This window comes from Plectropomus leopardus, chromosome 18 (genome assembly GCF_026936395.1).
Source record: "Plectropomus leopardus strain MGB_pleo_1.0 chromosome 18, ASM2693639v1, whole genome shotgun sequence".
Classification (NCBI taxonomy): domain Eukaryota; kingdom Metazoa; phylum Chordata; class Actinopteri; order Perciformes; family Serranidae; genus Plectropomus; species Plectropomus leopardus.
The window spans coordinates 2,169,808-2,196,318 of NC_142193.1; the positions used below are offsets into that span (position 1 = coordinate 2,169,808).

Consider the following 26,511-nt stretch of genomic DNA (forward strand, 5'->3'; position numbering starts at 1 on the left):
TACTATACTGTAATGTTTTGTCAGGATTTTCAGGATCTATGCTATGATATTTTTTTTTAGCATAAAAAAGCATAAAAAAAAGTCAAACTATAGTAGTCGTCCAAAATAGCATAAAAAGTCAAAAATTACTAAGTCTCCTTTTAAAGTCAAATATAGATGTTATTCAAAATTTCATAAAAGTCATTCTTAAGTATGTCATCTAAAATAGCATAAAAATTTCATACTATTGTATGTCATGCACACAATAGGTATTTTCTATGAGTATATTTGAACTATGTATTTGTCATTTTGGACAACATACTACACTATGACTTTTTGATGCTAGTTTGGACGACATAATGTCCTATATGTTCACGATTATCATACAATCTTATCATGTTATAGCGTGAAATTCTGCACACCATTTCCTCATCTAAATACAAGTTTCTCATTAAAACAATAAAGTTATCACATTATAATAATTGATGTATTAAGGAGATCTGGATACAGACATGGATGCCAGGTCTTTCCTTTAAGAGCTGCTCATTGGCACACAAATCAAAAAAAGCTCTTCCAGATTTAAAATACCCAGATCTACAGGCCCATGAAGGTTGCGCACAAGAGACTCTGTGTGGCTGAGATGGCTTAAATGGCTTAGATCTAGATGAAATGATGAAATGAGCCGTTTTTGCGGAGGTTTTGACAATCAAAAAATTGTCCACTAATTTACAGACGTCTTTTACCTATGACGGAGGATAAAATTTTTCAATATTTTAATACTCACACAATTTAACAATGTTCAAACTCAATTTAATTTGAGTTGAATTTTCTCACATACAGAACAAAATGACAAAAGCTGAAAAAGCCTTTTGACAACAGTTTGTTTCGAACTTTAGATACCCGCTCGGAATATTACTCTGATCATCAGGAGTTTGGGCTCTCTTACTGATTCTGATGATTTCATTCCAAGCTGTTTTTACACATGCAAAACTGTGATTAATCACAACATGATAAGACTGTGTAGACCTATAAAACCAAACACTCATTAATAAAGATGGGTACTCTTGTCTGAATAGAGACCAGTCACATCCCTTCAGTGTGACTGGCTCAAGTGTTCTTCAGTTCCTGTTTGAATCTTTATAAATAAAAAGTAAAGTCCATTTTCAAGGGGGCCTAGAAAGCGATGGGGGGTGAGCCCACGCTGCTCAGGCTGCACACGTTTGAGTCGAAGGAGCTGGGTGTCATTCCCACGATGCCCTCGGCCTTGGGCTCCTCCCCATGTAGGAAGTCATCCTCGTCCTCCCTCAGGCCCTGAAACACACACAACCACAGTTTGAGTGTCAATGAACAAAATGGTAAATTATAAGATAAAATCCATAATCCATAGTCCAAGCCCAAATCCATAAGAGTACACAACATACAGTGAGACTAGATGACAAAATTTCAGATTCCTTTTTCTACCAGTTACATATACCGCACATTTTATTTAATATTTGTATGTATTTCTATTCCTCCACAACAGCATTATGTTTTCAGGATGTCTGTATGTCCGTCTTTCTTTTGCTACGTCTTACCGTCACATTTTCCTTTACACGATATCTCACAAACACATTCATGTAATTTCTTCAAATTTGGCACAAACGTCCACATGGACTCAGCAATGAATTGATTAGACTTTGGTGGTCATGAATCAAAGTTCAAGGTCACTGTGACCTTGTGTCCATGTCATTCTCATTGAGGCAACATCTGAAGATGGCCTTGGGGCAGTTTCCACAAATATAGCACAAAAGTCTAACTGGAACCCAAAAATGACTTAATTAGACTTTGGTGGTCAAAGGTCAACGGTCAAAGGTCAAGGTCACTGTGACTTCATCTGTCTCATACTTCTGAACACAATATCTCATAAACACCTTCAGAGAATTCCTCCAAATTTGGCAAAGATGTTCACATGGACTCAAAAATGTACTGATCAGATTCTGGTGGTGAAAGGTCAAGGTTACTGTGACTTTGCCTTCATCTCATTCTTGGATGCGATATCTCAATATGGCCTTGAGGGAGTTTCTACAAACATAGAAAAACAAGAAATAATACAATGCATGTTTTTATGCTTTGATGGTTGTGGGATCATTTATTTTTTTGAATAAATGAGTATTACTCAAAAAACTATTTTGTTTCCACTGTGTATTTTAGACTTATTGTAGGAGCTGAGCAAGAAATTCCAAGATTAAACAAATATGCAAAAACTTGCAAAAATGTATGCCATATGCATTAGCACAGCCAAAATTATCAAAAAGGAAGAATGAAAAGAGCGTAAAATGTGCCAAATACTCCCTACAGTGTTAAAGAGACACTTAATCAGCTTTACATTCATTTGTTATTTCACCGGCAGCAGGAGTGAGCCAGTGCAAACATCAGTGTCTGAGAAAAGTCAATGATGACATCATCAGCTCTGAGACTACAAATACTACATTGTAGTGTTTGAAAGACCAGGCACTGAGGGTCCCAAAAAAGTCACTATGCACTTACATCATGAGAAGGTTAAAAGATCCAGTGTTTTCAGATACAGACCTACTGTATATTACAGACTAAAATCAAAGATTTCTCAATCACTGCTGCTTTGATATTAATTATTTTTGGAGCTGAAACTATTAATTGATTAATCAATTAAAAGGGAATTAATAGACAACTGTTTTGACAATAATTCATCATAATTGTAAGTAATTTTGCCCACAAAAATGATATCATTCTGTGGTTCCAGCTTCTCCACGGTGTGGATGTGGTTGTTTCTCTGCTTCACATAAATGTTTATCTGAGTAAATGCCTTTCAGAGTTGGACTGTTGGCTGAACAAAACAAGGTATCTGAATAAATCTCCTTAGGCTCTGAGTATATTATGATGGGATTTTTTTGTTACTATTTTCAGCCATTTAATAGACAAAATGATAAAACAATAAAATAATTGATAATAAAAAATAATGGTTAGTTGAGCCCCCATTCTTTAAAAAAATCTGCTCATCCTCCTGTTGTCTCACCTGTTGTCCTGTTTTGGTGGGAAGCAGCTCTGAATCTGAGAGTTCCTCCCAGACCTGGTACAGAGGCTCAATCAGCTGACCAGACCTGCACATACACAAACACACATACACACAAAAACATTTAAGGCGCTGTGTTTAGTTACTGCACATAATCATCAAACATATACCCCTTTTCAACTAAAATGAAGTTAAGGCTGTGAAAAATAGGCTGTAGATTACTTTCCCATTGCCAGCAGAGAAGAGCTGTGTACACAGCTCTGCAGCAAACAGTATGCCTTTGTTTGTGTATGTATGTGTGTGTGTGTGTGTGTGTGTGTGTACATGTATATGTATGTGTATGTGTATGTGTGTGGGGTTTTTTTTCTTTTTTTGGTCACATTCACCATCACAGACAGACCAGAGAACAGTCAATAAATACCCATGACTCCTGCTGAGTCATTTGACCCAGTTGTAAATGCTGATTGTAACCTTTTCCACTAACACTCTCTAACATCTGGCTTTTTTACTGAAAAACAGCAGCCACACCAGCCACAGTCTGTTCACCCTGCTGCCATCTGGAAAAATATACAGAAGTATCTGCTGCAGAACCACCAGACTACAGAGCAGCTTCGTTCTCTGGGCTGTGAGACTCCTCAACTCCTGCTTCAAGGCCAAAAAGATGTAGCAGGATTTAGGGACAAGTTTTTAATTTCATTTTTTTCTAAATTATATTTAAAAAATACTCAGAATAAATCTATCTTGTACCTTGTACCGTGGCCGATTTCGATAAACTCACTGTTTAACAAAGAAGTCGACAAAGAAATTCATTCCGTAATGTTGTGATTACAGTAAATGCTGAATCCCTAGATATTAAGCATCGTGCTAAAATCATTTAACAGTCTGAAATGTAGAACCTTTCCACAGAATACACTCTTACTCCTCAGAAAGACAGTGTATAATCTCAGCAAATTCAGTTCTGCTGTGGGGAAATAGGAATTTAGCCAACCTTGCTGTACTGCCCAAAAACATTTCAGTAAGGACAATAGTGAGTCAGTGTACCTCTTGAGCAGGTAGGGGTCAAAGGGGAAGAAGCTGTCCAGAGGGTTGGTGTTGGTGGTCACAGTGTCCCCCCCTGCAGAGCTGCGGACTACCGGCAGCATGTGGCGGTTGTTCCTCTCTATAATGGTGTAGCAGAACACCACCTGATACTTCCTGCAACAACAAAACAAGTTGCTGGTGTCTGTGTTTCTTCAACCACGGCAAGTGAGACAACTGAGAAGGTTCCGAAAAATACAACATTCCCAGCTTTAATGACCATTTGTTTGTAAGTCTAAGTTGCTTTTACAGGATGCAAACATGTAGTTACAGTCAGAAATAAATGCACTCAGCAGGTTCATGTCAAGTGTCAGCATGGATGAGTGCAGCCAATGAGAGAGCAAGAAGAGGGGGAGGGCACCTGGTGATGGCAGCGAACATGCTGGTGACTGAAGGCAGGCACACTTTGAGGGGGTTCAGCTGACACATCACCACCCGCTCCAGGTTCAGACTCTGCAGGTACTCCAGACCTGACACACACACACACACACACACACACACACACACACACACACACACACACACACACACACACACACACACACACACACACACACACACACACACACACACACACACACACACACACACACAGAGAGAGAGAGAGAGAGAGAGAGAGAGAGAGAGAGAGAGAGAGAGAGAGGAAAAACAGAGTGACTCTGAATTCATTCTGCTGTTACTGCTTGTTAGAAAACTTATATTTTTGTAAATATACATTCATTGGGTTTCATTCATGAAATGAGAGCAGAACAAATTTGTGTGTAAAGTGTTCACAGAAGGAAATTTAGGTGTATTCTGGCATTTATCAGCTTCAGTCTACACCTGCCTCTGACTGCTCAGAGTGCTTGGTTAAATAAGGAATGTAGATAAATATTGCTTGTCATTATAACAAATTACAATTTTAGTTGGTGTTGTCCTCTGTTGTGTTCACAATATGCAGATGGCTTTGAAACGTAAACTGACTGACACGAAGTGGAAAAGTGTGCTGTGGTCTGACGATTCCATATTTCTAATTGCTCATGGAAATCATGGACCTCGTGTCCTCTGGGCTAAAGAGGAGAAGGACCATCCAGATTGTTACAAAGTCAAAACAACTGTGATTGTGCTCATGGCATCATCAGTAACTTCACTAATACTGTTTTTATATGTTATGATATTGTTACCATTATTGTTGCTGTGCATCTCTCCCTTTCTCTTCCTCCCTCTCTTTCTCTTTTTCTCTCTCTTTCTTTCTTTCCTATCTATCATCTACTGTAACTTAATTGTTATTTACGACATCTATTGCACGTCTGTCTGTCCTGGAAAGAGGGATCCCTCCTCAGTCGCTGTTCCTGAGGTTTCTACCATTTTTCCCCTGTTATAGGGGTTTTATTGGGGAGTTTTTCCTTAGCTGATGTGAGGGTCTAAGGACAGAGGGATGTCATATGCTGTGTAAAGTCCTCCGAAGCAAACTGCGATTTGTGATAATGGGCTTTGTAATGAAATTGACTTGACCTGACATCTGTGAAGGTACCATGAATGCTGAAAGGTACATAGAGGTTTTGGAGCAACATATGCTGCCACCCAGATGTCTTTTTCAGGGACGTACTTGCTTTATTCCAGCAAGATGATGAGAAACATTATGCACATGTTCCAACAGTGGAGCTTTGTAGTAAAAGAGTGCAGCTACTAAACTGACCTGTCTGCAGTCTAGACCTGTCTCCTACTGAACATGTGTGGATCATAATGAAGCACAAAATAGGAAAACACTGACCTCAGACTGTTGAGCAACTGAAGTCGTGTATCGAGCAAGAAAGGTGAAGAATTTCACTTTTAAAACTTCAACAGTGAGTGTCCTCAGTTCCCAAACATTTAGAGAGTGTTGTGAAACAACAGGGGATGGTAAACATGCTTCCACCCCAACTTTTTTGGAACATGTTGCATTCATCAAATTCAGAATGGGTGTATATTTACAAAAAAACAAAGTTTACCAATTTGAACATTAAATATCTTGCTATTGGACTGTATTCACTTGAATGCAGGTCAAAATAGGAATTACAAATCATTGCATTCTGTTTTCAATTATGTTTCACAAAGCGTCCCAGCCAGCAGCCAAATGCTGGATTCACCAGTCCCCCCAAAAAATACCATGGTAATTTACTGAGTGGCTGGCAGATTTTTGGAATTGTTTGGGTGGACACATTCTGAAAGAACCAGCAGGATGTTAAAACTGCATGAGGGCATTCAGCTGTGGTCCAGTCACAGTGCTGACTTGTGTGATCAGCAGGTGAAGCTGAGTTGTGATGTATGTACAGATCAGAGTGTGTGTGAGTGAGTATGTGCACCTTTCTTCATGTTGCCCTCCAGCATGGCTCTGTGTCTGAAGATGATTGTGTAGAAGACAGCCTGGCAGGCGGTGTAGAAGGGCCCATGCAGGCTGATGTCACAGCACACCTGTCTGCCGCTGCTGTCCTGGCTGTCGATGTAGCGGTGGATCCATGCAAGCAGCAGGTCCAGACAGGCCCGCACAGTGCTGCAGGAGGGAGGACAACAGAGGGGATTAGAACAAGAGTAGATGAAGCATGGTCACAAAGGAATGAACCACTCACTGGCTTTAAAGGGACAACTGTGGATTTTTGAAGTAGGCCTTTTTAAAGTGGCTAAAACATAAAACCGGGAGCACACCAACAGCCCTGTATTGTATGTAATACACTGACTATACAGAGGTATCTCATATACAAGGTACAAGGAAGATATATAGTCATTTTTCATAAACGTGGTTTAAGAAGAAATGAAATGAAAAATTGATCCTAAATTCTGCTACATCTTGTTGGCGTCGAAGGAGGAATTGAGGAGTCTCACAGTCTGGGGAAAGAAGCTGCTCTGTAGTCTGGTGGTTCTGCAGCAGATACTTCTGTATCTTTTTCCAGATGGCAGCAGGGTGAACAGACTGTGGCTGCTGTCTTTCAGTATCCTTTGGGCTCTGTGCAGACACCTCACTTCACCGAGGTCACTGATGCTCTGTAGATGGGAACCAGTGATGTTCTGGGCAGTTTTAATCACCCGCTGTAGAGCCTTCCTGTCCTGGGCCGAGCACGAACCATGTCTGTGATGTTTCCAGTCAGTATGCTTTCTATTGCTCCTCTGCAGAAGTTAACCAGGATCTTACTCTGGAATTTAGCCTTCCTAAGTCTCCGTAGGAAGTGGAACCTTTTCTGTGCTTTTTTAACCTGGGTGGTGATGTGTGATGACCAAAATAGGTTCTCAGTGATAGCCCCCTTCAAAAGTCCACAGCTATCACTTCAAGCTGCCTTTGTGTTTTCTGCAGCAGGATGAACTCACAGCACGGGGATGAACTTGGCTCGGGCCAGGAAGCTCCCCAGGTACCCTGCAGCAGCCTGGCGGAGAACAGCGGGCTGAGAGGGGCTCTGCAGGATCTTCCACAGGTGATCCAGGAAGGCCTCAGCCAGGGCCTGCACACAGAGAATACAACACATACACAAGTCCAGACAGGCCTCATCTCACAGGAAAATATACTTGAAAGAAGATGAAATACAGACTTCGTCTTAAAAAAATCCATAATCTTAAGTGCAAAGGAAAAGCAGCATCAGTGATTCAGACAGTTCACACTGTTCATACTGCTGTTTCCTATCAACACACACTCACACACACACAGTGTGGGAGGTACTGACCACTCTGAAGCTGCAGAGGTAGAAGAGTGTGTACTGGACGTGACAGGAGGCGTGTGTTGGCAGGATGAGCTTGTCAAACACAGTCAAAAAATCTCTGTACAGATCCTTGGTCCTCTCCACGTGAAGAGAGCCTGAAAGAGAGAAAAACAAAGAGGATGACAAACTTTAGGGCCAAAAAACTTTCACAACACAAGGACGCAAAAGCTGCTTGGTACACAAAGTGCATTTGACATGTTCTTGGATTAAAAAATGTTAAATTCTTCCCTCCCTGTCAGTCAGGCCAAAAACACAACAAGCAGCAGCAAAGAGCGGCTGCCGGTGAAATGCCATGCTTATTGAAAGCTGTGGCTGTTTGATTCTGTGGCAAAGTGCGGCCAAACTAAAAGTTTGGGGATAGATGAACTTTTAGTGGCAAATTGTGGCAAAGAAAACCCCCACTGCACACCTGTGACATGTTGACCAACGTGACACAGAATTCGATCCTACCTGACAGACATATGCACGCCTGTGCAGCGCAGAAGAAAGGAATTATTGTGTTGAGGCGCACTTTGCTGTTGCTGTGTGTTTTCTGCGTTGATGGTAAATCCGGTTATTGGAATGTGGACTCAGCTCTGGTCCTCAGTCAGTATGTTTACATGATGTTAAAAAAAGTTAGTCTGACTAAAACTGGACTTTCAAAATAAACGTCAACATGTCAGTCCCTCTGAAACTGGACCAGATCGAATTTTTTTCGAAATCGGACTAACACACCAAGATGACGTCATTAAAGGTCGAGCTATTCCGTCATCTAAACGCCTCAGTCAGACTAAAACTGGACACTGCGTTCTGCGTGTGCTCCTCATTGCCACGCTGGCCTCCCTCGGTAGTTAGGGATAGGGACTGTTTGTTATTTATGAGGGAGGAAGGGGAGCTGCAAAACAGCTCAGGCATTAAAAAAGTGTACGCACTGAGGAGTGACTTGTGTGTTTAATTCTGGTTTATGTGAGGGAAATCCAACTTGAAGAGGCAGTATTTTCTATTCATTTTATATTAAAAAAATGAAGTACAGTCCCACATCACAGCAGTAGAGCAGCAGCTCCACCATTCAGTGGAATAAATTGATTTTTCTCACTGTAGTTTTTGGTGTTTTTGACAAAACGGCTTCAAATTTCCGTTAGTAAGGGCTGTCTGACAGCAAGGTAAAGCACTGAAAATATTCTCAGACAGAGTTCTGTCAATAAATTGATTCTACCCCACTGCTTGTATACTGGGATAAGGACAGTAGTCCAATTCAATGACCTAATCGAGCTATAACGGTAGCTCAACTAATCTGTGTGATTATACTGAGTGTAAAAACTGTGCTTTTTAGCTACCATTGTCATGGCAGACGTCCTTGATATAAGCCATGAGAACAGCCATCAGAGTGTCCAGCCTGTCAGCCACCGGGTGGGCCATCACAGCCGTCCTGGAGAGGTGATCTGCTGACATGTCCTCATCCTGACAGACACACACAAACACAGCGGCCGTCAATGTGGGAGCAATGAGGGGTGGAAAATTTCTGAACAAAACATGAAAATAATGTTTTATTTAAAGCAGCAGTAACAATGGCAATGAGATAGATAAAGAATAAAAAAGATGGCTGTTATCAAGCAGATTTATCGGTCAGTTACAACTCTGGAAATGAGTGTACTTGGATTAGAATAAATTGTATGATAATAAATAAAAAAAATAATTTGAGCATGTATGGCTGGTCTTCAAAACAATGTAAAAATATATTGTAAAACTTCAATTAACTTAAATGTTCACTCTAAACTACTTCATTTGTGATAAATCTTAATGTAATGTGCTGCTGTTAAAATATCCCAGTTCTAACATGGAGCATTTCAAAGTGAAAATCTCCCCCAAACCCCGAGGAATCATCAGACCACAGCAGGTTGTTACCATCTCGAAGAGTCCTTCCTCTGCCCGCCCCTCTGATCGCTGGCTCTGCACTGCGTTCTCCTCCACCTCCTCGATGTCTGCACGGGACGCACACACCTGAAATATACCACACACACACACACAATACAAAGTTACAGACAGGAGGAGAGACACACACTGCATTACTGGTTTCACATACAACAAATTTGCTTTAGTGTGTTGGTGCATGACATCAAGACAGTAAGAGAAAATGTAATTAAAAATAAAAGCAAGAACTGAAATAAATTAAAGAACATAAATATTGACATAATGTATGTGTACCAATGTATTCAGGAGGCTTTACAGACCTCTCTAGTGATTATATAACAGGCCAAATCAATCAAACTCACCCTGATTTTATAATAATAATATTTATTATTATTATTGTAGTACAAGCAGTAGGCTTCTGTCACCCCTCCCTTTATTTTATTTAGTTTTCTTTCTTTCTTTGTTATGTATTTAGTAATTAATTATCTTTTTTCCCCTTTGTTTCTTTCCAGAATACCAGAATGACTGGTTTAGAATATAGGCACATGCTTATGCGCACGCACGCACGCACGCACGCACGCACGCACGCACGCACGCACGCACGCACGCACGCACGCACGCACGCACGCACGCACGCACACACACACACACACACACACACACACACACACACACACACACACACACCTCCATAGAGAAACATCTCCACCTTCCAGCGGAGTTGGAGTTTTATCACTTACATCCAGTTTTAGCATCTTTCCGACAATCAACTCCAGAACATCTCGTCGGATCAATGGTATGTACATGGTGACCCTCAGGAGGTTGTGGACGTAACACTCCTACAGAGAGCAACAAACTATTAATCAACATAACACCACTGTGTTAATCACACACATCTCTGGGGAGATTAATGAGACACTGGGCCTCATGCAGCAGCAACATTCTCTTAAATTTCTGTCATATTTTATAAATAACAGAAGTCAACTCCGAAAGTGACAAGAGGTTATATTCCAGCTCTGGTCAGCGGAGGGACCCACAGGAACTGAAAATAATTGGGATATATGCACCAAGTATAGCAGTATTACTTTAGCCTGAAATGTAATAAGTCAGTCAGTCAGTATAAAATTGAACTGCTGTTTGATCTGCTGCCCCCAGGCAGACGTTACAGAGAAAAAAAACACCGTAAAAACAGATTAAAACACACTTACACTTGCCACAAAGCCATAACTGCACTTTACACCGTCCAAACTTAAACAGTGGATTTGAATCATGCAGTGTGTTCCTGTGAGTTGTGAAAATGTCTTGTATGCTTGTGTTTTCCTTTTCTTCTTTATTTTCATTATAGTTTTATAATTAGTTTTAGAGCCAGTTATTTATTTGTTTACCTATGTGAAGCTTGCACTTTAATAATTTTTTGCATTTGATGGGGACTGCATCCAATTTCGGTGTACATGTACAATGACAATAAAGATATTCTATTCTGTTCTATTCTATTCTATTCCATTACTCTAAAATATTTTCTAAATTTGAATAAATGTTATTGGTGCTTTTTTAAACGTTCCTAAAATATAAAACTTATTTTCATCGCGCTGGGGAACAATTTGTGGCCTTTAAAAACAAGATGTTTTTCTCTTATCTTGGTACGAGTGCTCTCAACCAGAGAAAAGCAAAAATAAGAAAACGTTGGTGAATACCAGAAATCAATGGGTACTACCAAAATAAGAACAAATCGTGGATAAGAGCAGAAATAGGAGAACATTTGTTCATCGTTTCTGTCTTGCTACAATATACTCAACATGTATGTCTAATCTGGAGTGAGCGTCAAACATTTCCATGAATGAAAAGGGTGCTTTTGTAATGTTTCCACACTGCTAAAGCTTGAGTGAGCGTTCTGATCAGCACTGAGGTCATTCTTGCGAACAGTCAAATCTACTCAGATTCCACTCACACTGCACAATGCCAGCTGAACCTCTTTACTGCCTCCTCACCGGCAAACACCTCTGTTTCTTGATGTCACTGAAGTAACCTATTTTTCGGAGGGTAATGAGGCCACCAGTATACATTCATTCACTACTTGCTGCGATTTGCGGCTGCTGACAAAATCTATTCTGTCACAACCGTCCTGTGTCGAGTGTGTCAGTCCTGCGTGAAGTCATGCATGATTCAGTCGCCTCTCACCAGCGTTCTGGAGGATTTCTGTACGAAGGGGAAGTTCTCCTGCAAGATGGGCATCAGGAAGCGACTCGTGCTGAGAGAGGAGGACAAACCAGGAGAATACAGAACATGAGGGCTGTATATTAAAATGGTAGACTAGGAATGATAACAATTAATGTACAACTGATTAATCGGCTGATAAGAATTTAATTGATTATAAAAGTGATCAATCAATAGGCTATGAAATGCTTTCAAATTATATGCAATATGTTACTTTTATCTTTGACTTTGGTATAGTTTGAAATAAGTAAAATGTTTATTTTTTTTCTGAAATAGCAATTAACATTTTAATCGATCATTAAAATTTACCGATTAATCAACTGAGTAAAGTGCTTTCAATTTGAGTGCCTAAAAGATCATGTCGTCTCTGAATTGTAATGTATGCTTGTACTTAATTTATAAATATGCAAAGTTAGGAAGTATTTTCAAAAACGTGTGGTAAGTTTACATGCACACTAGGGATGATTACAATTAATTGAAGATCAATTCATCAGTCGTTAAGAATTTAATCAAAGTTGTGAAAGCAAAGTTATGTTTTTTCAAATAGTGATTAATCGATTGTTGATTTTACTGATTAATTAAGTTATGTGTTTACGCGTTCACAACCCTAATGCACACCAATATTACATTATTACTCTGAATATGATAATATTCTGAACGTTTTGGTTTTACAGCATTTATTGGGCATGTATACAGCGCAATCAAAATATACAGTTAAGGTTTTAAGTGCAGTTTGTGACACCTGAAACATTAGTTAAAAAGCCTGATGTCATCAGCTTATAGAAAAGATCAGTCTGAATGAGATCTGAAAAATCAACGCAGGTAATTTACGGTAAAAATCTTTTTAAAAAACTGATAAAATAGCCTATTTAACAGGAAGCTGTGACTGACATCTCAGGACAAATAAGCAGGAGGGAACAGAAAGGTGAGGCTGTGTTGCTGCTCTTTTGTTTTGGGTTGTTGTGCTGAGAGCTTCAGTAAAGCAGCTTTATAAAGCAGCAATTGGACACTGTTTCCTCTGTCACAGTGATCAGTCACAGTATGAAATCAGATGCAACAGATATTTGGATAAAGGGACACCTTCAGTCAGGACAGGCTAACATACATACAGCAGGTATAGACTTAGAGTTTAAATACACTTAAAGTGTATTATATTTCAACAGATGAATATGTTGTAATAAATGCAGTGATCCGTTATCTGGTTTGTTTCAGAAAAACATTTGTTATTGATGATTCAGTCTGGTTCATGATAGTTTGAGCATAGACCAAAGTAGACAAAAAAATCACTTTTTAAGAAAAGAAGACAAAACTGGTAGAACAATAAGGGACTTACGATGGAACAAATCTGTTGATGAGCTGTAATGCCTGGTGACACTGATCGAAGTTTCTGGGGAGGTCTTCACAAATCAAAGGAACAGCAGATTACATTTAACAATCATTATTCATCAATTTGTGTTTAAAGAGAGAATCTGAGGATGTAGGTTTTTCTGTAACGCTGCTCTGCTTCACATTCACACTTCTCATTGCCCCTCCCTTTAAACCTCCCCAAACTTCAGCAAGCAGCAAAACACAAATCACACACCATGGCAGAGGTGGACTCAGGCTGTGTAAGAGGGAAAAAAAGGGCAACGGTTGCATGTGCTGGAGGCTTCCGTACACAATGGTTTTTAGCACACAGGGCAGCATATACGGCATCTTGTTTTCTTAACTTTAAGGGCACACTAGGTAGCACTTCACTGTGTTAGCTTTATTGAAAGGGGCACCCTAGAGGACAGATCAAATTTCTCCGCTTAAGAGCATCCATCAGGGCACTGCTTTATGTTTTCTCTTGTGGAAGGGCACCTTGGAGGGTATTTCATCATGTTTTATCAACCATAGGGGCATCCAAGAGTACACTTCTGATGCATCTGATGGACCTCTGCTCCCCACTCTCCACCCCCGAGTCCACCACCAGATACAAAACATACTCACAGTCCTTGACCACATCAGGGTGTTGATGTTTGTAACCACAGACTGTATATAAGGATGGATGACACGCCCCCACTTACCCTCACTATGCTGAAGTGAGGATAAAATATCCAAAATACGGGCGTTGCCATTTTGCAAGGGTGATGTCATTGAGAGCCGTAGACTGTGCATCAGCAATATCCGTGGTGGGGGAGTTCCCGCCAAAACACCCGTCCAACCAATCACGAGTAGCTTCATTGACTACGGGCATACAGATTGGCTGTCACAACTGTGAATCATGCCCGAAAATCTCCTTTTTGTATAGTTTCATAACTCATTAAAACAGAAGTTATCATAAAAACAAACACTTGAACAAAATCAGGGTTATGCAAACTACCTTTAGTGTCAGAAACCAAAACTGAAATTTTATTTGACGTGTACTTTGAATTTTTGGTTTGGCCAATGTACCATTCAGTTACATACATGGAGGGGCGGGCTCAATGATCTATACTGCAGACAGACACCAGGGGGCGATCCAGGTTAAAAAGTTACACTCTGGGGAAGCTGTTACGTTGTCCATCTTTATATACAGTCTAGTAACAAACACTTTATATATTAAAATTTTACTTTAAATAAAAGGGAGGACACTTACTTTCATCTTCATCATCTGAATCCGAGATATCAACTCCTCCTTCACAGATAGTCACTCTCTCTGGAAATAAAAACACACACATTTTCCCATGAGTCACATATTTGAGCTTATCTTTATTTTCTATTCTCTAGTAGTTTAATGATAATTTTATTTGCTCTGTTTAAATATCCTTTTGCACTTTGTCTCAATAATTTTGATGTTTTATGTAAAGCACTGTGAATTGCCTTGTTGCCAAAATGCTTATGTATATTTTACAAATACTGGTTGTGCTTTTGTAATGTTAAGTCTCACCAAACTGAAAAGATAAAGTGATGACAGTCAGGTAAAGTACTGGTGTTCGGTTAAGCAGTGGTCTTACTATAACCAACATTGCTTGACTACTTTGACACCACTGTGAGAGCTTGAATTCCATATTTTATTGCACAAATTAGGGTTGTTTTACCAGCAGTCAGCAGAACTTACTGGGAGTGAAATGGGAGACCACCATCTTGAGGCAGGCACACAGGTACATAGTCTGTGCTGAGACCAGATTACTAAGGAAGGCCATGTACTCCTCCACCACAGCCTGGCTACGCCCCACCCACGGAAGCCTCTAGAAAAAGAAGAGTTTCAGCAGTTTATCATGATGATGGATGATGCTGTGCCTCTGGCTCGCCTTGATCGTGGTCTTGGTTGTGCAGATGCTGTGATCCTGCTCGACACGACCTTCTACTACCATTAATATGCGTCATGCCTCCACTATCAATATAAGCATGTGACTCTCATCAACACCTACAATATTTGTGCGTAACATCACATGCTATCATAGTAATTTACACCTATCACTATTGTTATATGATTTGCTATTGTTACCATTATTGCTGTGCATCCCACCCCCCCACCCCCACCCCCCTTTCTCTTTCCTGTATGTCATTACTGTAATTTAATTTAATTGTTATTTACCACATCTTTTGCACATCTGTCTGTTCTGGAAAAGGGATCGCTCCTCAGCCGCTTTAAGGTTAGAGGGATGTCTTACACTGTAAATCCCTCTGAGGCAAATTGTGTTTCGTGATAATGGGCTTTATCAATAAAACTGAATAAAATCAGTAATTATTCATTAAAAATCTATTGACAAACAGACTAATCATTTCACTTTAGGGAAGCATAATATTATCCACTGTCTGTATATTTATTTATTATTGTTTGAGCTACCTTTTGTTATAGTTGTATGATTCCATGTTTCACACTAAATATTCGCATCTTCATAAAGAGACTGAGCAATTAATGTATATATTATGTCCTCATTACAACTTTTCTAAAACAAAAGAAATCTATGGTGGCCTAAGATTTTTGCACAGTACTGTATATCGGCATTGACATCGGCAGCAGCATCCAGGGTTGACCAGCTGGAAAAAGATCGATATATATTGGATATCTGCAAAAATACACCTGTTTCAGCTCTTCACATGGTACATCCAGTAGCGCTGCTCTGCTGGTGACCCAGGCTCTCATGCTTACCATTTTATGTTCTCCTTTATCCCAACATCCATTACATTACTAAATAAACATCTAGTCAAATCTTGACTGTGCAGCGTTTCAGAGTGTAGGGTAAAGAGGTCTAGGAAATGACTGCATGGCTTTTTTTGTAGTATGCACGGTTTCATAGTTTTTATAGTTTTATGGTTTACAGTTTTTCGAGTTTTAGCTATTTATTCTCTGTAAGATAGGAAAGATAAGATAATTTACTGTCCGTTTGCACGGAAATTTGTCTTGCATTACAAGCTCATCATTCCTCACAAACATCACACCTGTGAAAGACATCATAAAAACAACAAAAGTTAAATTAAAAGCAATACTGAGTTTCCAGCACATAAGAACCTATAAAAATGGGAGTGAATTTTGTGTGAGTGTGAGGGTGCGCATAGTCCATGTCCGAGGTGTGTGAGTGTGTGTGTAAAGTGGTGTCACCTGCTCCTACATCACTGTTTATTCAGTAGCGATATGGCATGTCTAACGAAGGAGTGTTTTTACTTGTTCCTCTTACAGTTTGGCACCCTAAAACGCCTCCCAGAGGGCAGGAGCTGGAACTCCTCATAGAGGACACGAGAAGGGTCTGTAGTGATCTTAGCAGCCAGTCTGAGGGTGTGCTTGTTGCAGCTGTTAGAAAAGGAGGTTTTTTTTACACAGTGACCCACCACCTTTGAGCAGATACCCAGAAGCCTGAGTATCCTGAATTTCAGCTGGACTGAGAGGCCACAGAACCGGACTGGGCCTCCATATTGCAGGACACTTTGGATGGTGGAGCAGAAGAAGTGCTGTAAAATCTCCTTACTGGCACCAAAAGATCTGAGTCTCCTCAAAAAGTAGGTCCTCTGTTGGACTTTATTGCAGACATAGTCCACATGGTATGTCCAGGAGAGAGTACTGTCCACAAACACTCCCAGATATTTGAAAGATGATGAATATTTAATGGTATATTGTGAATAATTACTGGAGCTGGTGCAATTTGAGTGTTGCCGAAGACGACCTCCTCTGTATCTGTGTCCATTTTCTTAATTTAATTGAATAGCAATTTTCTTTTGTAAGATGTATTTACATTTCTCATAGGGTTTGTGCAATTTTCCACATTTTCAATTCTAATTGTTCTAATCTGTCTTCCCTTTCATACTGTCACTGTGTATATCATTTGTCTTGTTGGTTTATGTTTTATCATGTATTCTGCACTCAGCACGTTTGCCAGGGACAAATTTCCTTCGAGACAATAGTTTACCTTGTCTTATCTTACATGTCTGTGATGATTTGTCCAACCATGCAGTTAAATATGATGAGCGACAATGAGCACCCTTTCTGCTTCCACCCTACTGTCTCTCCATACTCACCAAAATAGTATAGATAAGCTGTTCATGGTCTTTGGTTAGCTGGGTCACACAATTCCTAAACTCTTGTAGCCAGTTGATGATCTGAGCATCCTGTCAGAGGAGAGAGGACTCTATCAGGAACAAACATACGAGACTACAGGTATAACACATATCCATAATGTTTCACTGTACCTTTATCTCAGGATCAGCCAGCTGATGTCTCAGGAGCTCATAGTCACCCGAATCCCCCTTCAAACAAAAGACAGCGAATCACAAGGTTTTCACTGCTAATGTTGGCAACAAAGAGCTCTACGTAGTTACTGACAACATGCAGGAATGTCAGTGATTAAAGGGCCAACGTCATCGAGAAGCACCTACGTTAGTCGAAACTTTTCACACCAAGTTGGCTGATAAAATTAGACATAACGTTGCCACTCACCTGTTTATATTTAGCTAACGTTTCCGACAAACTGCTTCCAAACCTGACAGTCTTTACAGGAGGAGCGTTCAAAAAGTCCCGACCATCTATCTCCATATTTCACTGCGCTTGTTTTTGCTAGGCTAACGCTAGCTTACTGTCGGCTACGAGAACCCGCTGAAGAGAAAAAGACGAGCTGGTTACATTTTAACTCATTAAGCTCATCGACAGTCCAGTGTTTAAGGACAATATCACGATTTGTTGAAGAGTTATTGCACTTTTTTGGGAAATAACACCCCGGGTATGCCGTACACGAGCGCATGTGTTCACAAGAGGAAAGGAAACGCTTGTTTACGGAAGTGATTAGGGGACACCGGTGCCGCATTCAAAGTCTTCCTCGTGGCGTAATAGGTTCCGCTAGGTATGTATTTTGCATGGAGTCCCTGAAAGCAAATTACATATAATTAACTCATACTGTGCGCACAAGATACATTTTTCCGACAAGATAATTAACTTGTTCTCACAAAATAATATTTTGTCCACACCATATAATTATTTTATACCCATAATATAGTAACTTTTTATTTTTATCTTGTATGCACAAGATAATAACTTGTGGGAACAAGCATATTATATTAACTTGTGGTAACAACTTCATTATCTTGTGCGCACAAGATATACTGTGATAATTGGCCTGCCTAGCGTGCACATGGTAGAGTGCACTCAAGATAACTGTTTTGTGCACATAAGATTTTTTTTTACAAAGGACACCCTTCGTGATTTTAGGGGCTCAATGCGTGCCTAATAGATGGAGTATTAACAATGTACATATTTTTGTAATGAACAAATTTGGAGGATTCGTTTAAACAATCTGCTGAATGAACAACTGAACAACCATTAATAAGGGTAGGGCTGTTTAATTGTCAAATACCATTTGTTAAAGTTGTTTAAAGGGGAACACGACCTAATTGAAGAATTCCATTGTTATTTTCATGGTCTATGAAAGTTTGTACATGACCTACTCTCTGTCAAAGCTAGAAACCAGAGAAGGAAGTCTCAACTTGGATATATAGTCTGGAGCTGCTCCATAGACAATAAATGGGAGCCTGATTTTATGATTCCACAGAATGTTTTTCTTTTTGAGCTTTATTTAGTTGTGTTATCAGTTCTAAAGCATAAATGTCCCCATATCCATCAGTGTCATCTGGAGCATCTTTAACCATCCATTGTCTGCAGAGCAGCTCCAGACTTTATACCTGATGACATCACAAGTTTGAGTTTTGGCACTGAGGCATTTGGATTTTGGGAGAGTTGTTTGTGTTTATTGATTTTTTTTTCTTAAAGATTTTTTTTTTGGCATTTTTGCCTTTATTAGACAGGACAAAAGACTGATAGCATGAAAGAGGAAGAGAGAGGGGATGGCATGCAACAAAGGGCTGCAAGCTGAATTTGAACTTGCGGCCGCTGCAGCAAAGACATTGCCTTTGTTTATGGGGTGCCTGCTTTATCCACTGATCCACCTGACGCCCCTGTTTATTGATATTTTGGGACTGTTTAAGTCCTAAGGAATAACATGTATGAATTTTCTTTTTTAAATAGTGTATTTCCCCTTTAAAACAGACTCTATCTATGTTTGCAGTCGTGTCAGTCCAAATTTATTCCCACAGAATGTTTCAAAACAAACAAAGGAAGTGGTGACATTTTCTAGATGAGAGATTGATGGACTGCATCAAATATGTATCAGTAAAATCTGAGGTATAGGCTATTTACTCCAATTCAGAGAGCACATTTTTCTAGCACCACTAGGAGTCACCAAACGTATATTTTCAAATCCTGCACTGCAGCTTTAGAATAGAAGCAGATGGAATAGATGGTGGGACTCTTTGCTCTGAATAATTCACTGTTAGATCAAATATATTCTGGGCTTTAATAGACTTGCATGATCGTAAGAAGGTAAAATACAAAGAATATGTGGGTTTTTTTGTTATCTGTTTTTACAGCAAGATTAATTGCTCATTTTATGCATTTGGTTAATCCCAGCCTTTGAGAGGCTTTTCCTGCCTGTCAGCTGACAGCAGGTGAACACTGAGGCTGATGATGGTCAGAAGCTGTCTTCTGTAGGATGCATCAGAGAACACAGTTGTTGAGTTAAGAGTGGATTTCTGTTGTCCTGCTGAGGAGGGCAATCCTGATTGGATCAACAATCAATTTTACCATACTGATAATTCGTATGCATTTTGGTGGGTTTATGGCTATTGAAGGGAATAAACATCTAATGTTTTTAGTTTATTTGCACAAACTTATATGAACTTTTTAACATTTTTATAATGTTTATAGAGGACCTTAAATTTAAGAAAAAGTATTGTGGGAACTAAAAGAAACTTGCAGCTGAAACATTACTAAAATTGTACCATTGTCAGAATGTTTTCAGAGCCAAAATTGCAAACTGGGTGCCTTTTTATACCCAGTCTTAGAACTAATAAAATAAGTTGTCACAGTGAATCATGAAATTCAAAATTAAATCTTTCTCTTCAACAGTGAATGTGGCTGAATGAGCTTCTTTGCAGAATACCTGTAGAGTCAATAATGCAGGTAGAGACAGCTAAAGCAGAGCACAGCTACAGTCAGAGGAAACAGCAGCATAATAAAACCATCTGGTTCCAAAGGTTACAAACTGACGCTTGTTATCACCATGGGTGGGAACGAGGAAGCCTGCTGCCAGCTACACCTCTTTTCTTTTTTTTTTACTGCAGTTTTCTGATCATCAAAACTAACTTAGCACTATGTGCACATTTATTGACATTATATATATATATATATATATATATTCAGTTTGTCCCCACATAAACAATTACATAAAATACAAATCATAAACAGGGGGGGTTAAGGGTCACAGCATGGAGCTGGATGGATCCACATGAGCTGGTGGTCTGACCCAAACAGTTTTACTGCTGTTATCACAGGCTGCTCCGGCTTTATCAGCTACCTGAAGGGTGTGTTTTTGCATATTCTAATGTTTTGATTTAGCTTTTTACTACATTCAAATAAAAGTTAAGAATGTTTGAATGAAATTATTTTTATTTGAGGCTACAAAAAATAGTACCATATGTTTTGTGGTTCTGGTGACTAATGTGCTTCAGGTGAACAGACTCCTGTGTGTACTTGTCATTAGCAGCTATGACTGACTGCTGACACGACAACTGTGAGAATTTGTATGTGTATTAATAAATTATTTTAAAAACTTGAAATTTTAAAGTCTCTCTCAAATGTAATCTTTTTTGTGTGATCAACTGTTTTTATTATTTTCAATGTGCATACAATCAAATGAAAGTATCACCTTAACAATAAAAAAATAAAATTCCCTCTTGTAACCCTGCTCATGTCATATATTCCTGGATAATAAAACATAATGTAAGATCTGTTCATTTAATTGCATGTACAACATACAAACAGGTATCATGCTATTAAGTAATCTGGCACACCTCATTAACCTTCAGCAGGCATTAAAACCACACGGTTGACATTTTTTGCAATCAAATTTTAGATGTTTTTATACAATGCATTTTAGTATTTTGAATATTCTATCAAATTCTATATCTATTATACTAAACAGACTTTTTTTCTTCTTCTACCATAGCTTTTAAACAGATTTTGTAAATGGATTCATTATTATTTGTATTTTTTGTTTGTTTGTTTATTTGATGAAGTTACTTTCATTTTTGTTTGTTTTTACTATAAAACATTGACAATTTGTTCTTTTGCCATATATTTTATACAGATTTTTTGTAGATTAATTTTTATTTGTATCTTTTTTTGTTGATCTATTTTCATATGTTTGTTGTATGAAATTAATTTTATTTTCAGATTTCAATAGAAATCTGAAAATAAAATTAAAATAAAATTAAGGCCACTCTAATATAATAATATTAGAGTGGCCTTTTTTTTTACCATGCATTATACTGGAAAAATGTTTTTCTCTTCATCAATGTATGCATTTTGTTTGGTCTACGTTCTATGTTGTATATTTTTTGCAAAGACATTCCTTAGTGTGACTGTTAAAGGGTTAACTCATGATGCAGTGATGCATTAATTGTGAGAAGTCTCATTGAAATTCAAAGCTCTTTCAGGTAGGAGACCTGAGAACAGAAGTGGTGTTTACGACATCACACCAAGACGGTTAAGTCACACAAAGCATTCATAGACACACACACACACACATATATACACTAATTAAACCAGGTACAAGTATCACTGAAAATATCTCAAATGTGACCAAAAGTCCCGGATAGCTCCGACAAACAATGATAAAAATATGCCATTTATAGGTTGTATGATGTGTATATAACCAAGAATTTTATATGAGATTGGCTTATTTGTAACAATTGTCATTATAAATTGTTGCAAGCCTGTCCTAAAATTATTTGTATTAATCTACAACAGACTGAATCAAAGCAGCCATGGTGATTTAAAACATAACATTTATTAGGAAAATATACATATTAGTAACATATTTAATAAAGATGACAATACGCATTCCAGATATTATCAATTATTAAGAATTTCCTATTAAAAAAAACACAACGGTAAAAAAAAGTTGAGCATCAACAGGAGTCAGCTGAAGACACTGCAGGACTGCGGGACAGGCTCTCTCACGTCTCTGTGGACACAACATGGATGATGCATTACTATTAATATTATTTTTATGAAAGCATAAACACAGAGTGGAGATGAGGGTTGTATTTGAGTTGACAATTAGCAGTCAGTTTGCAGCTGATGAGGTTTTCAGGGAAGTTTCAGGTTAGCCTGCTATTGTTTAAACTAAGGGCTGGTCTTTAGGTGAGCAGTGAACCAGAGTTAATGATTTAACCAGAGATAACCGTTTTCACTGCCACAGACACAGGTAGTGCCTTTAGTTCCACATTTAAATGACATCACACTGAAGAAAAACAAAGTCACACTCAGCCAGGAGAACGTCCTCGTTAAGACAAGGCTATTTCATTGTTCTGGTATTCTCCAATATTAATCTGTTGAAAGCTAAGCTTTCTGGCATTTCTTTCAAAAACATGGGAAGAAGGCAATGAGCAATGAAAGAAGAAAAATCCCCCAAATTTGCAAGAAAGTACAAGAAAGTTACCTTAAAAGGTATTTAAACAGAAACAAACAAAAAAACAAAATAAAACAAAAAAAGATTTAAAAAGAAAGTTAAAAGAGGCAAACAAGACTTGGGGGAAAAGGGCTTTCAAAATCATTTGGTTAAATAGTTTTAAACATGTAATTATTTCAGTCATATTATTTCAGTCAGTCTTGCTATTTTAAAATTTCCTTAGACATTTCCCCTCAGTTTTTAAAAAATATTTTTCTAAATCTACTTATTTCTTGCAGTTTGCTGAACATTTGTTATGACGTTGCTTAATGCCTTTTTTCCCATGTTTTTGAAAGAATCCGCACCAATTTGCTCAGAGTTCTGAAAAGTTGCATCTGAAAGTAATGTCACAGCTGGTTTTAATGTGCAAATAAAGATCATTCTGAATATATATATATATATATATATGTGTGTGTGTGTGTGTGTGTGTGTGTGTGTGTATAATCAGTATGGGGAAATGGGGTAATTTGGCCTCAGCATTGTTTAAATCCTAAAGCTCTGGCTACTGTTAACTACATGTTAAGACTAGTGTTGTTAAAAATATCAATAAATCTAAACATGTTGTTTCTGAATATTTGAACTGGTTTTGATACTCATTTTCCACAGTATCAACAAACACGTACCAGCTGTGCTCTCTTGCTGTCAGTGCTTCCTGCAGTCATTCTGCCGTTCTGTTGTTCTGCCTCTGTTTTTTTTAATAGTTGAATCAATTCATCAGTTCAGTCATTAATTCATGAAATCATTCCTGTAACCTGTAGATATTCATTAAAAAATATGGTCCAACTTTTCCGCCATGCTTTTCCTTTTTCTTTGTTTTGGTGCCATAATGTCGACAGTAGACATGTATGTGTACTTACATGAGTGTAAGAATTAGGCCCATGGATAATTATGGATTACTGTGGCTGACATGGACTCACTGCATCATCTTTAATATTTTTAAGGTGACAAAAATACCAAAAATGTGCTTAATGTGACAGTTTGGCACACAATCACATAACTCGTGATTTTATGGCACCTGGTAGCCTAATTCATGTTGGTTTCACCAGAAAATGTCCCATTTAACCTGAAATGCCCCCCCAACCATTTAACTGAATGCATAAAAACTAAAGTATTATGAAAATGTTTTGATTAAAACTCAAATGATTAATAAAACATCCTACAACGTGAGATAATCAGCATGCCACATGGTTTTCCATGAACAGTCACTGACCATTGGATTTTTGAATTATTGGTGTGCCCATACTAGCTATCCCAGATCAATCAAAATGATTGTTTCATATGAAGCACATTTGTAATAACAATACCATAACATGTTTATTGACTGGCTGTTAACATTTAAGGGAGCCCAAGATGTAAAACCTTATTTGTCCCATTTTACCTGATGTCCCGCATTATCTGGATTTACCCCTTAGTATATAAACCCCATAATATAATATAGCCTAGCCTAATATAATAGGCTATAATAGGCTATAATATAATATATAGTCTGGGGACCTGTCGAAGACAATTAATGAATGAGATGGGATGAGATGCGATAGATTATATTACATTATGTTATATTACATTATGTTATATTATATTATATTATATTATATTATGTTATATTACATTATGTTATATTACATTATGTTATATTATATTATATTATATTATATTATGTAACACAGACAACATAACATAAGTAATTTGCCTTTCAAAATAGGGTTGGCAGGTGTTGCTCACCTGTGGGCGACATCATGTAGGTGAAGTCTCTGTCGTTGTGTGCGGCATTTCTACGTCACAGCCAGCCACTGAGGAGACAGTTGTGTGCGGGGTATCCTCCCGTGGGGTCATCGTTGCCATAGCAACAGCCACCTGGTCGGCGTGCGGCCCTCCGGCTGACCTGTGTGCGCGGGCCGCGCGGCCACTGGCCGGTGCTCCGTTCCTCCGGAACGAGTTCCTGATGCCGCTGGACACGCGGCTGGACAGGCGCCTCACCGCCCCACTGACAGCGCTCAGACCGCCCTTGTCCTTCTTCAGTAAGCCCACATCATCCTCGAGCTCGGCCGGGGGCACCTCGATGTTCCCGGAGTACCAGAACACCCACCAGATGAGGCTGAGGAAGATGACGATGGCGCCGGCGTAGATGAGCAGGTCATAGAAGAAGACGTTAACGAACACCCCGAGGAGCAGCACCGCCAGTCCCACAATGTCAAAGGCCACCGCGAGCCAGAAACAGCACACGCAGCGGCCCAGACCCCGGTACACCGGCTCCATGTCAGCGTCCCGTGAGTCTGCGGACTCTGACAGACAGAGCGGGTTAACAGGAGCCTTTGTGTCCGCACATTGACTTACCGAGCGGCGGTAAGGTGAGTCAGGTGAGTCAGGTGAGGAGCAGCCGGAGCTGCTCAAAGGAGGGGCGGGCTGCCCCCTGCAGGAGGAGGGGCTCCCTGCTCCACCTGCCCGGTGAGCTGCTCCTCTCTGTCCCTCCCTCTGCTGCTCTCTCAATATCAACTCAGGTTTCATTACTGGCATGACATTTGACAAGTGCTGCCAAGGTACAATTACAATTAAAGACAGAGAATGAAATAAATAAGTGAGCACATGAATAACAATAATAATCAATAGAAATAAACAGGTATAGGACCTGCTTTAATATTGCACACACACCTGTTGCTCTGCACAAAACACTCTTTTCAAAATCAAGCTTGAATTAATATAATTTTCAATTTTTTTTATTATTGAAAAGAAGTTATTGTTTATTTACAGTAACTTCAGGGTAGAAAACCACTGCGCAGCGTACATATGATCAAAAGGTTCTGAGTAAACTCTGCCTTCATTGATTAGTTTAAGCCACTTCCAGTATCAGTATCATCAGTATCATCAATATCAGTTTAAGTGTATGCAATATTTAGAATGTTTTCAGTGCTTTACCTTGCTGTCAGACAGCTCTTACTGATGGGGATTTGAAGCGGTTATATCAAAAATACCAAAAACTCCACTGAGAAAAACATTTCATTTGGAGTCATTTTACTCGACTGAACAGCAGAGCTGCTGCTCACTGCTGCCTCCATCAGCTGCTGTGGAAGCTTAAGAGGAGACGATATTCAAATATTGCTCACACTTACACTGATACTGATTTTTTTGGGTGGCTAAAGTATGTCCTGCTGCGGCCTTGTCCACAGCAGGACATCATTTAGCTTCCGTGCCAGTGTTGTGGGTGTGTGCTTTCATCAGAGCAGGGGGGTGGCTGGGGTGTGACTTTTTTATTTAAAATAAATATAAAACACTCACCTAAGCCAAAATATGAAACACAGTCCTCAGTGCTTATATATATATTTTAATGCCTGACCCCTTCCCCCCTCATGAATAATGATTGGTCCCTAAACACAGAGGGAGGCAGGCGCAGTGAGTAGGAGCAGGCCCAGAATGCTGAGTCCAGTTAAAGTCTGACTGACGTGTTTACATGACGGAATAGCTCGACTTCCAGTTGAATTATCTGGTAGTCTGATTTTAAAAGAAATTCGATAAGGTTCGATTTCAGTCGGACTAACACGTTTACTTGTATTTTAAAAGTCCAATTTTAGGCTAACAAACACAATAATTTGACTTTTTCTAACATCATATAAACACACTG

General features: G+C 39.1%; 2 protein-coding genes across 2 annotated transcripts; both read right to left on the minus strand.

Annotated features, from left to right (window-relative positions):
- Positions 1–735: 735 nt before the first annotated feature.
- On the minus strand, positions 736–18,126 carry rrn3 (RRN3 homolog, RNA polymerase I transcription factor). The gene is made up of 17 exons (XM_042505072.2): positions 17,774–18,126; positions 17,527–17,583; positions 17,356–17,445; positions 14,957–15,086; positions 14,495–14,554; positions 13,229–13,292; positions 11,860–11,929; positions 10,422–10,520; positions 9,676–9,771; positions 9,108–9,231; positions 7,756–7,886; positions 7,406–7,536; positions 6,409–6,596; positions 4,446–4,554; positions 4,049–4,201; positions 3,011–3,095; positions 736–1,290 (listed from the first exon to the last, which is right to left on the minus strand). Exons 1-17 carry the CDS (start codon positions 17,867–17,869, stop codon positions 1,153–1,155), a joined length of 1,821 nt encoding a protein of 606 aa, XP_042361006.2. The 5' UTR covers positions 17,870–18,126; the 3' UTR covers positions 736–1,152.
- Positions 18,127–22,212: 4,086 nt separating this feature from the next.
- On the minus strand, positions 22,213–25,259 carry LOC121965528 (transmembrane protein 238). The gene is made up of 2 exons (XM_088069424.1): positions 24,618–25,259; positions 22,213–22,409 (listed from the first exon to the last, which is right to left on the minus strand). The coding sequence occupies exon 1, from the start codon at positions 25,149–25,151 to the stop codon at positions 24,630–24,632; it is 522 nt and encodes a 173-aa protein (XP_087925550.1). The 5' UTR covers positions 25,152–25,259; the 3' UTR covers positions 22,213–22,409; positions 24,618–24,629.
- Positions 25,260–26,511: the final 1,252 nt, after the last annotated feature.

Bases quoted from the DNA above. Each gene is read 5' to 3' on its own strand.
- rrn3 (XM_042505072.2), bottom strand. From the start codon at position 17,869: ATGGAGATAGATGGTCGGGACTTTTTGAACGCTCCTCCTGTAAAGACT. The intron at 9,232-9,675 runs GTAACAACCTGC...TGTGTCTGTCAG, and splicing joins AGGAAGGACTCTTCGAGATG to GATGAGGACATGTCAGCAGA. The intron at 4,202-4,445 runs GTGCCCTCCCCC...TTGTTGTTGCAG, and splicing joins ATGTTCGCTGCCATCACCAG to GAAGTATCAGGTGGTGTTCT.
- LOC121965528 (XM_088069424.1), bottom strand. From the start codon at position 25,151: ATGGAGCCGGTGTACCGGGGTCTGGGCCGCTGCGTGTGCTGTTTCTGG.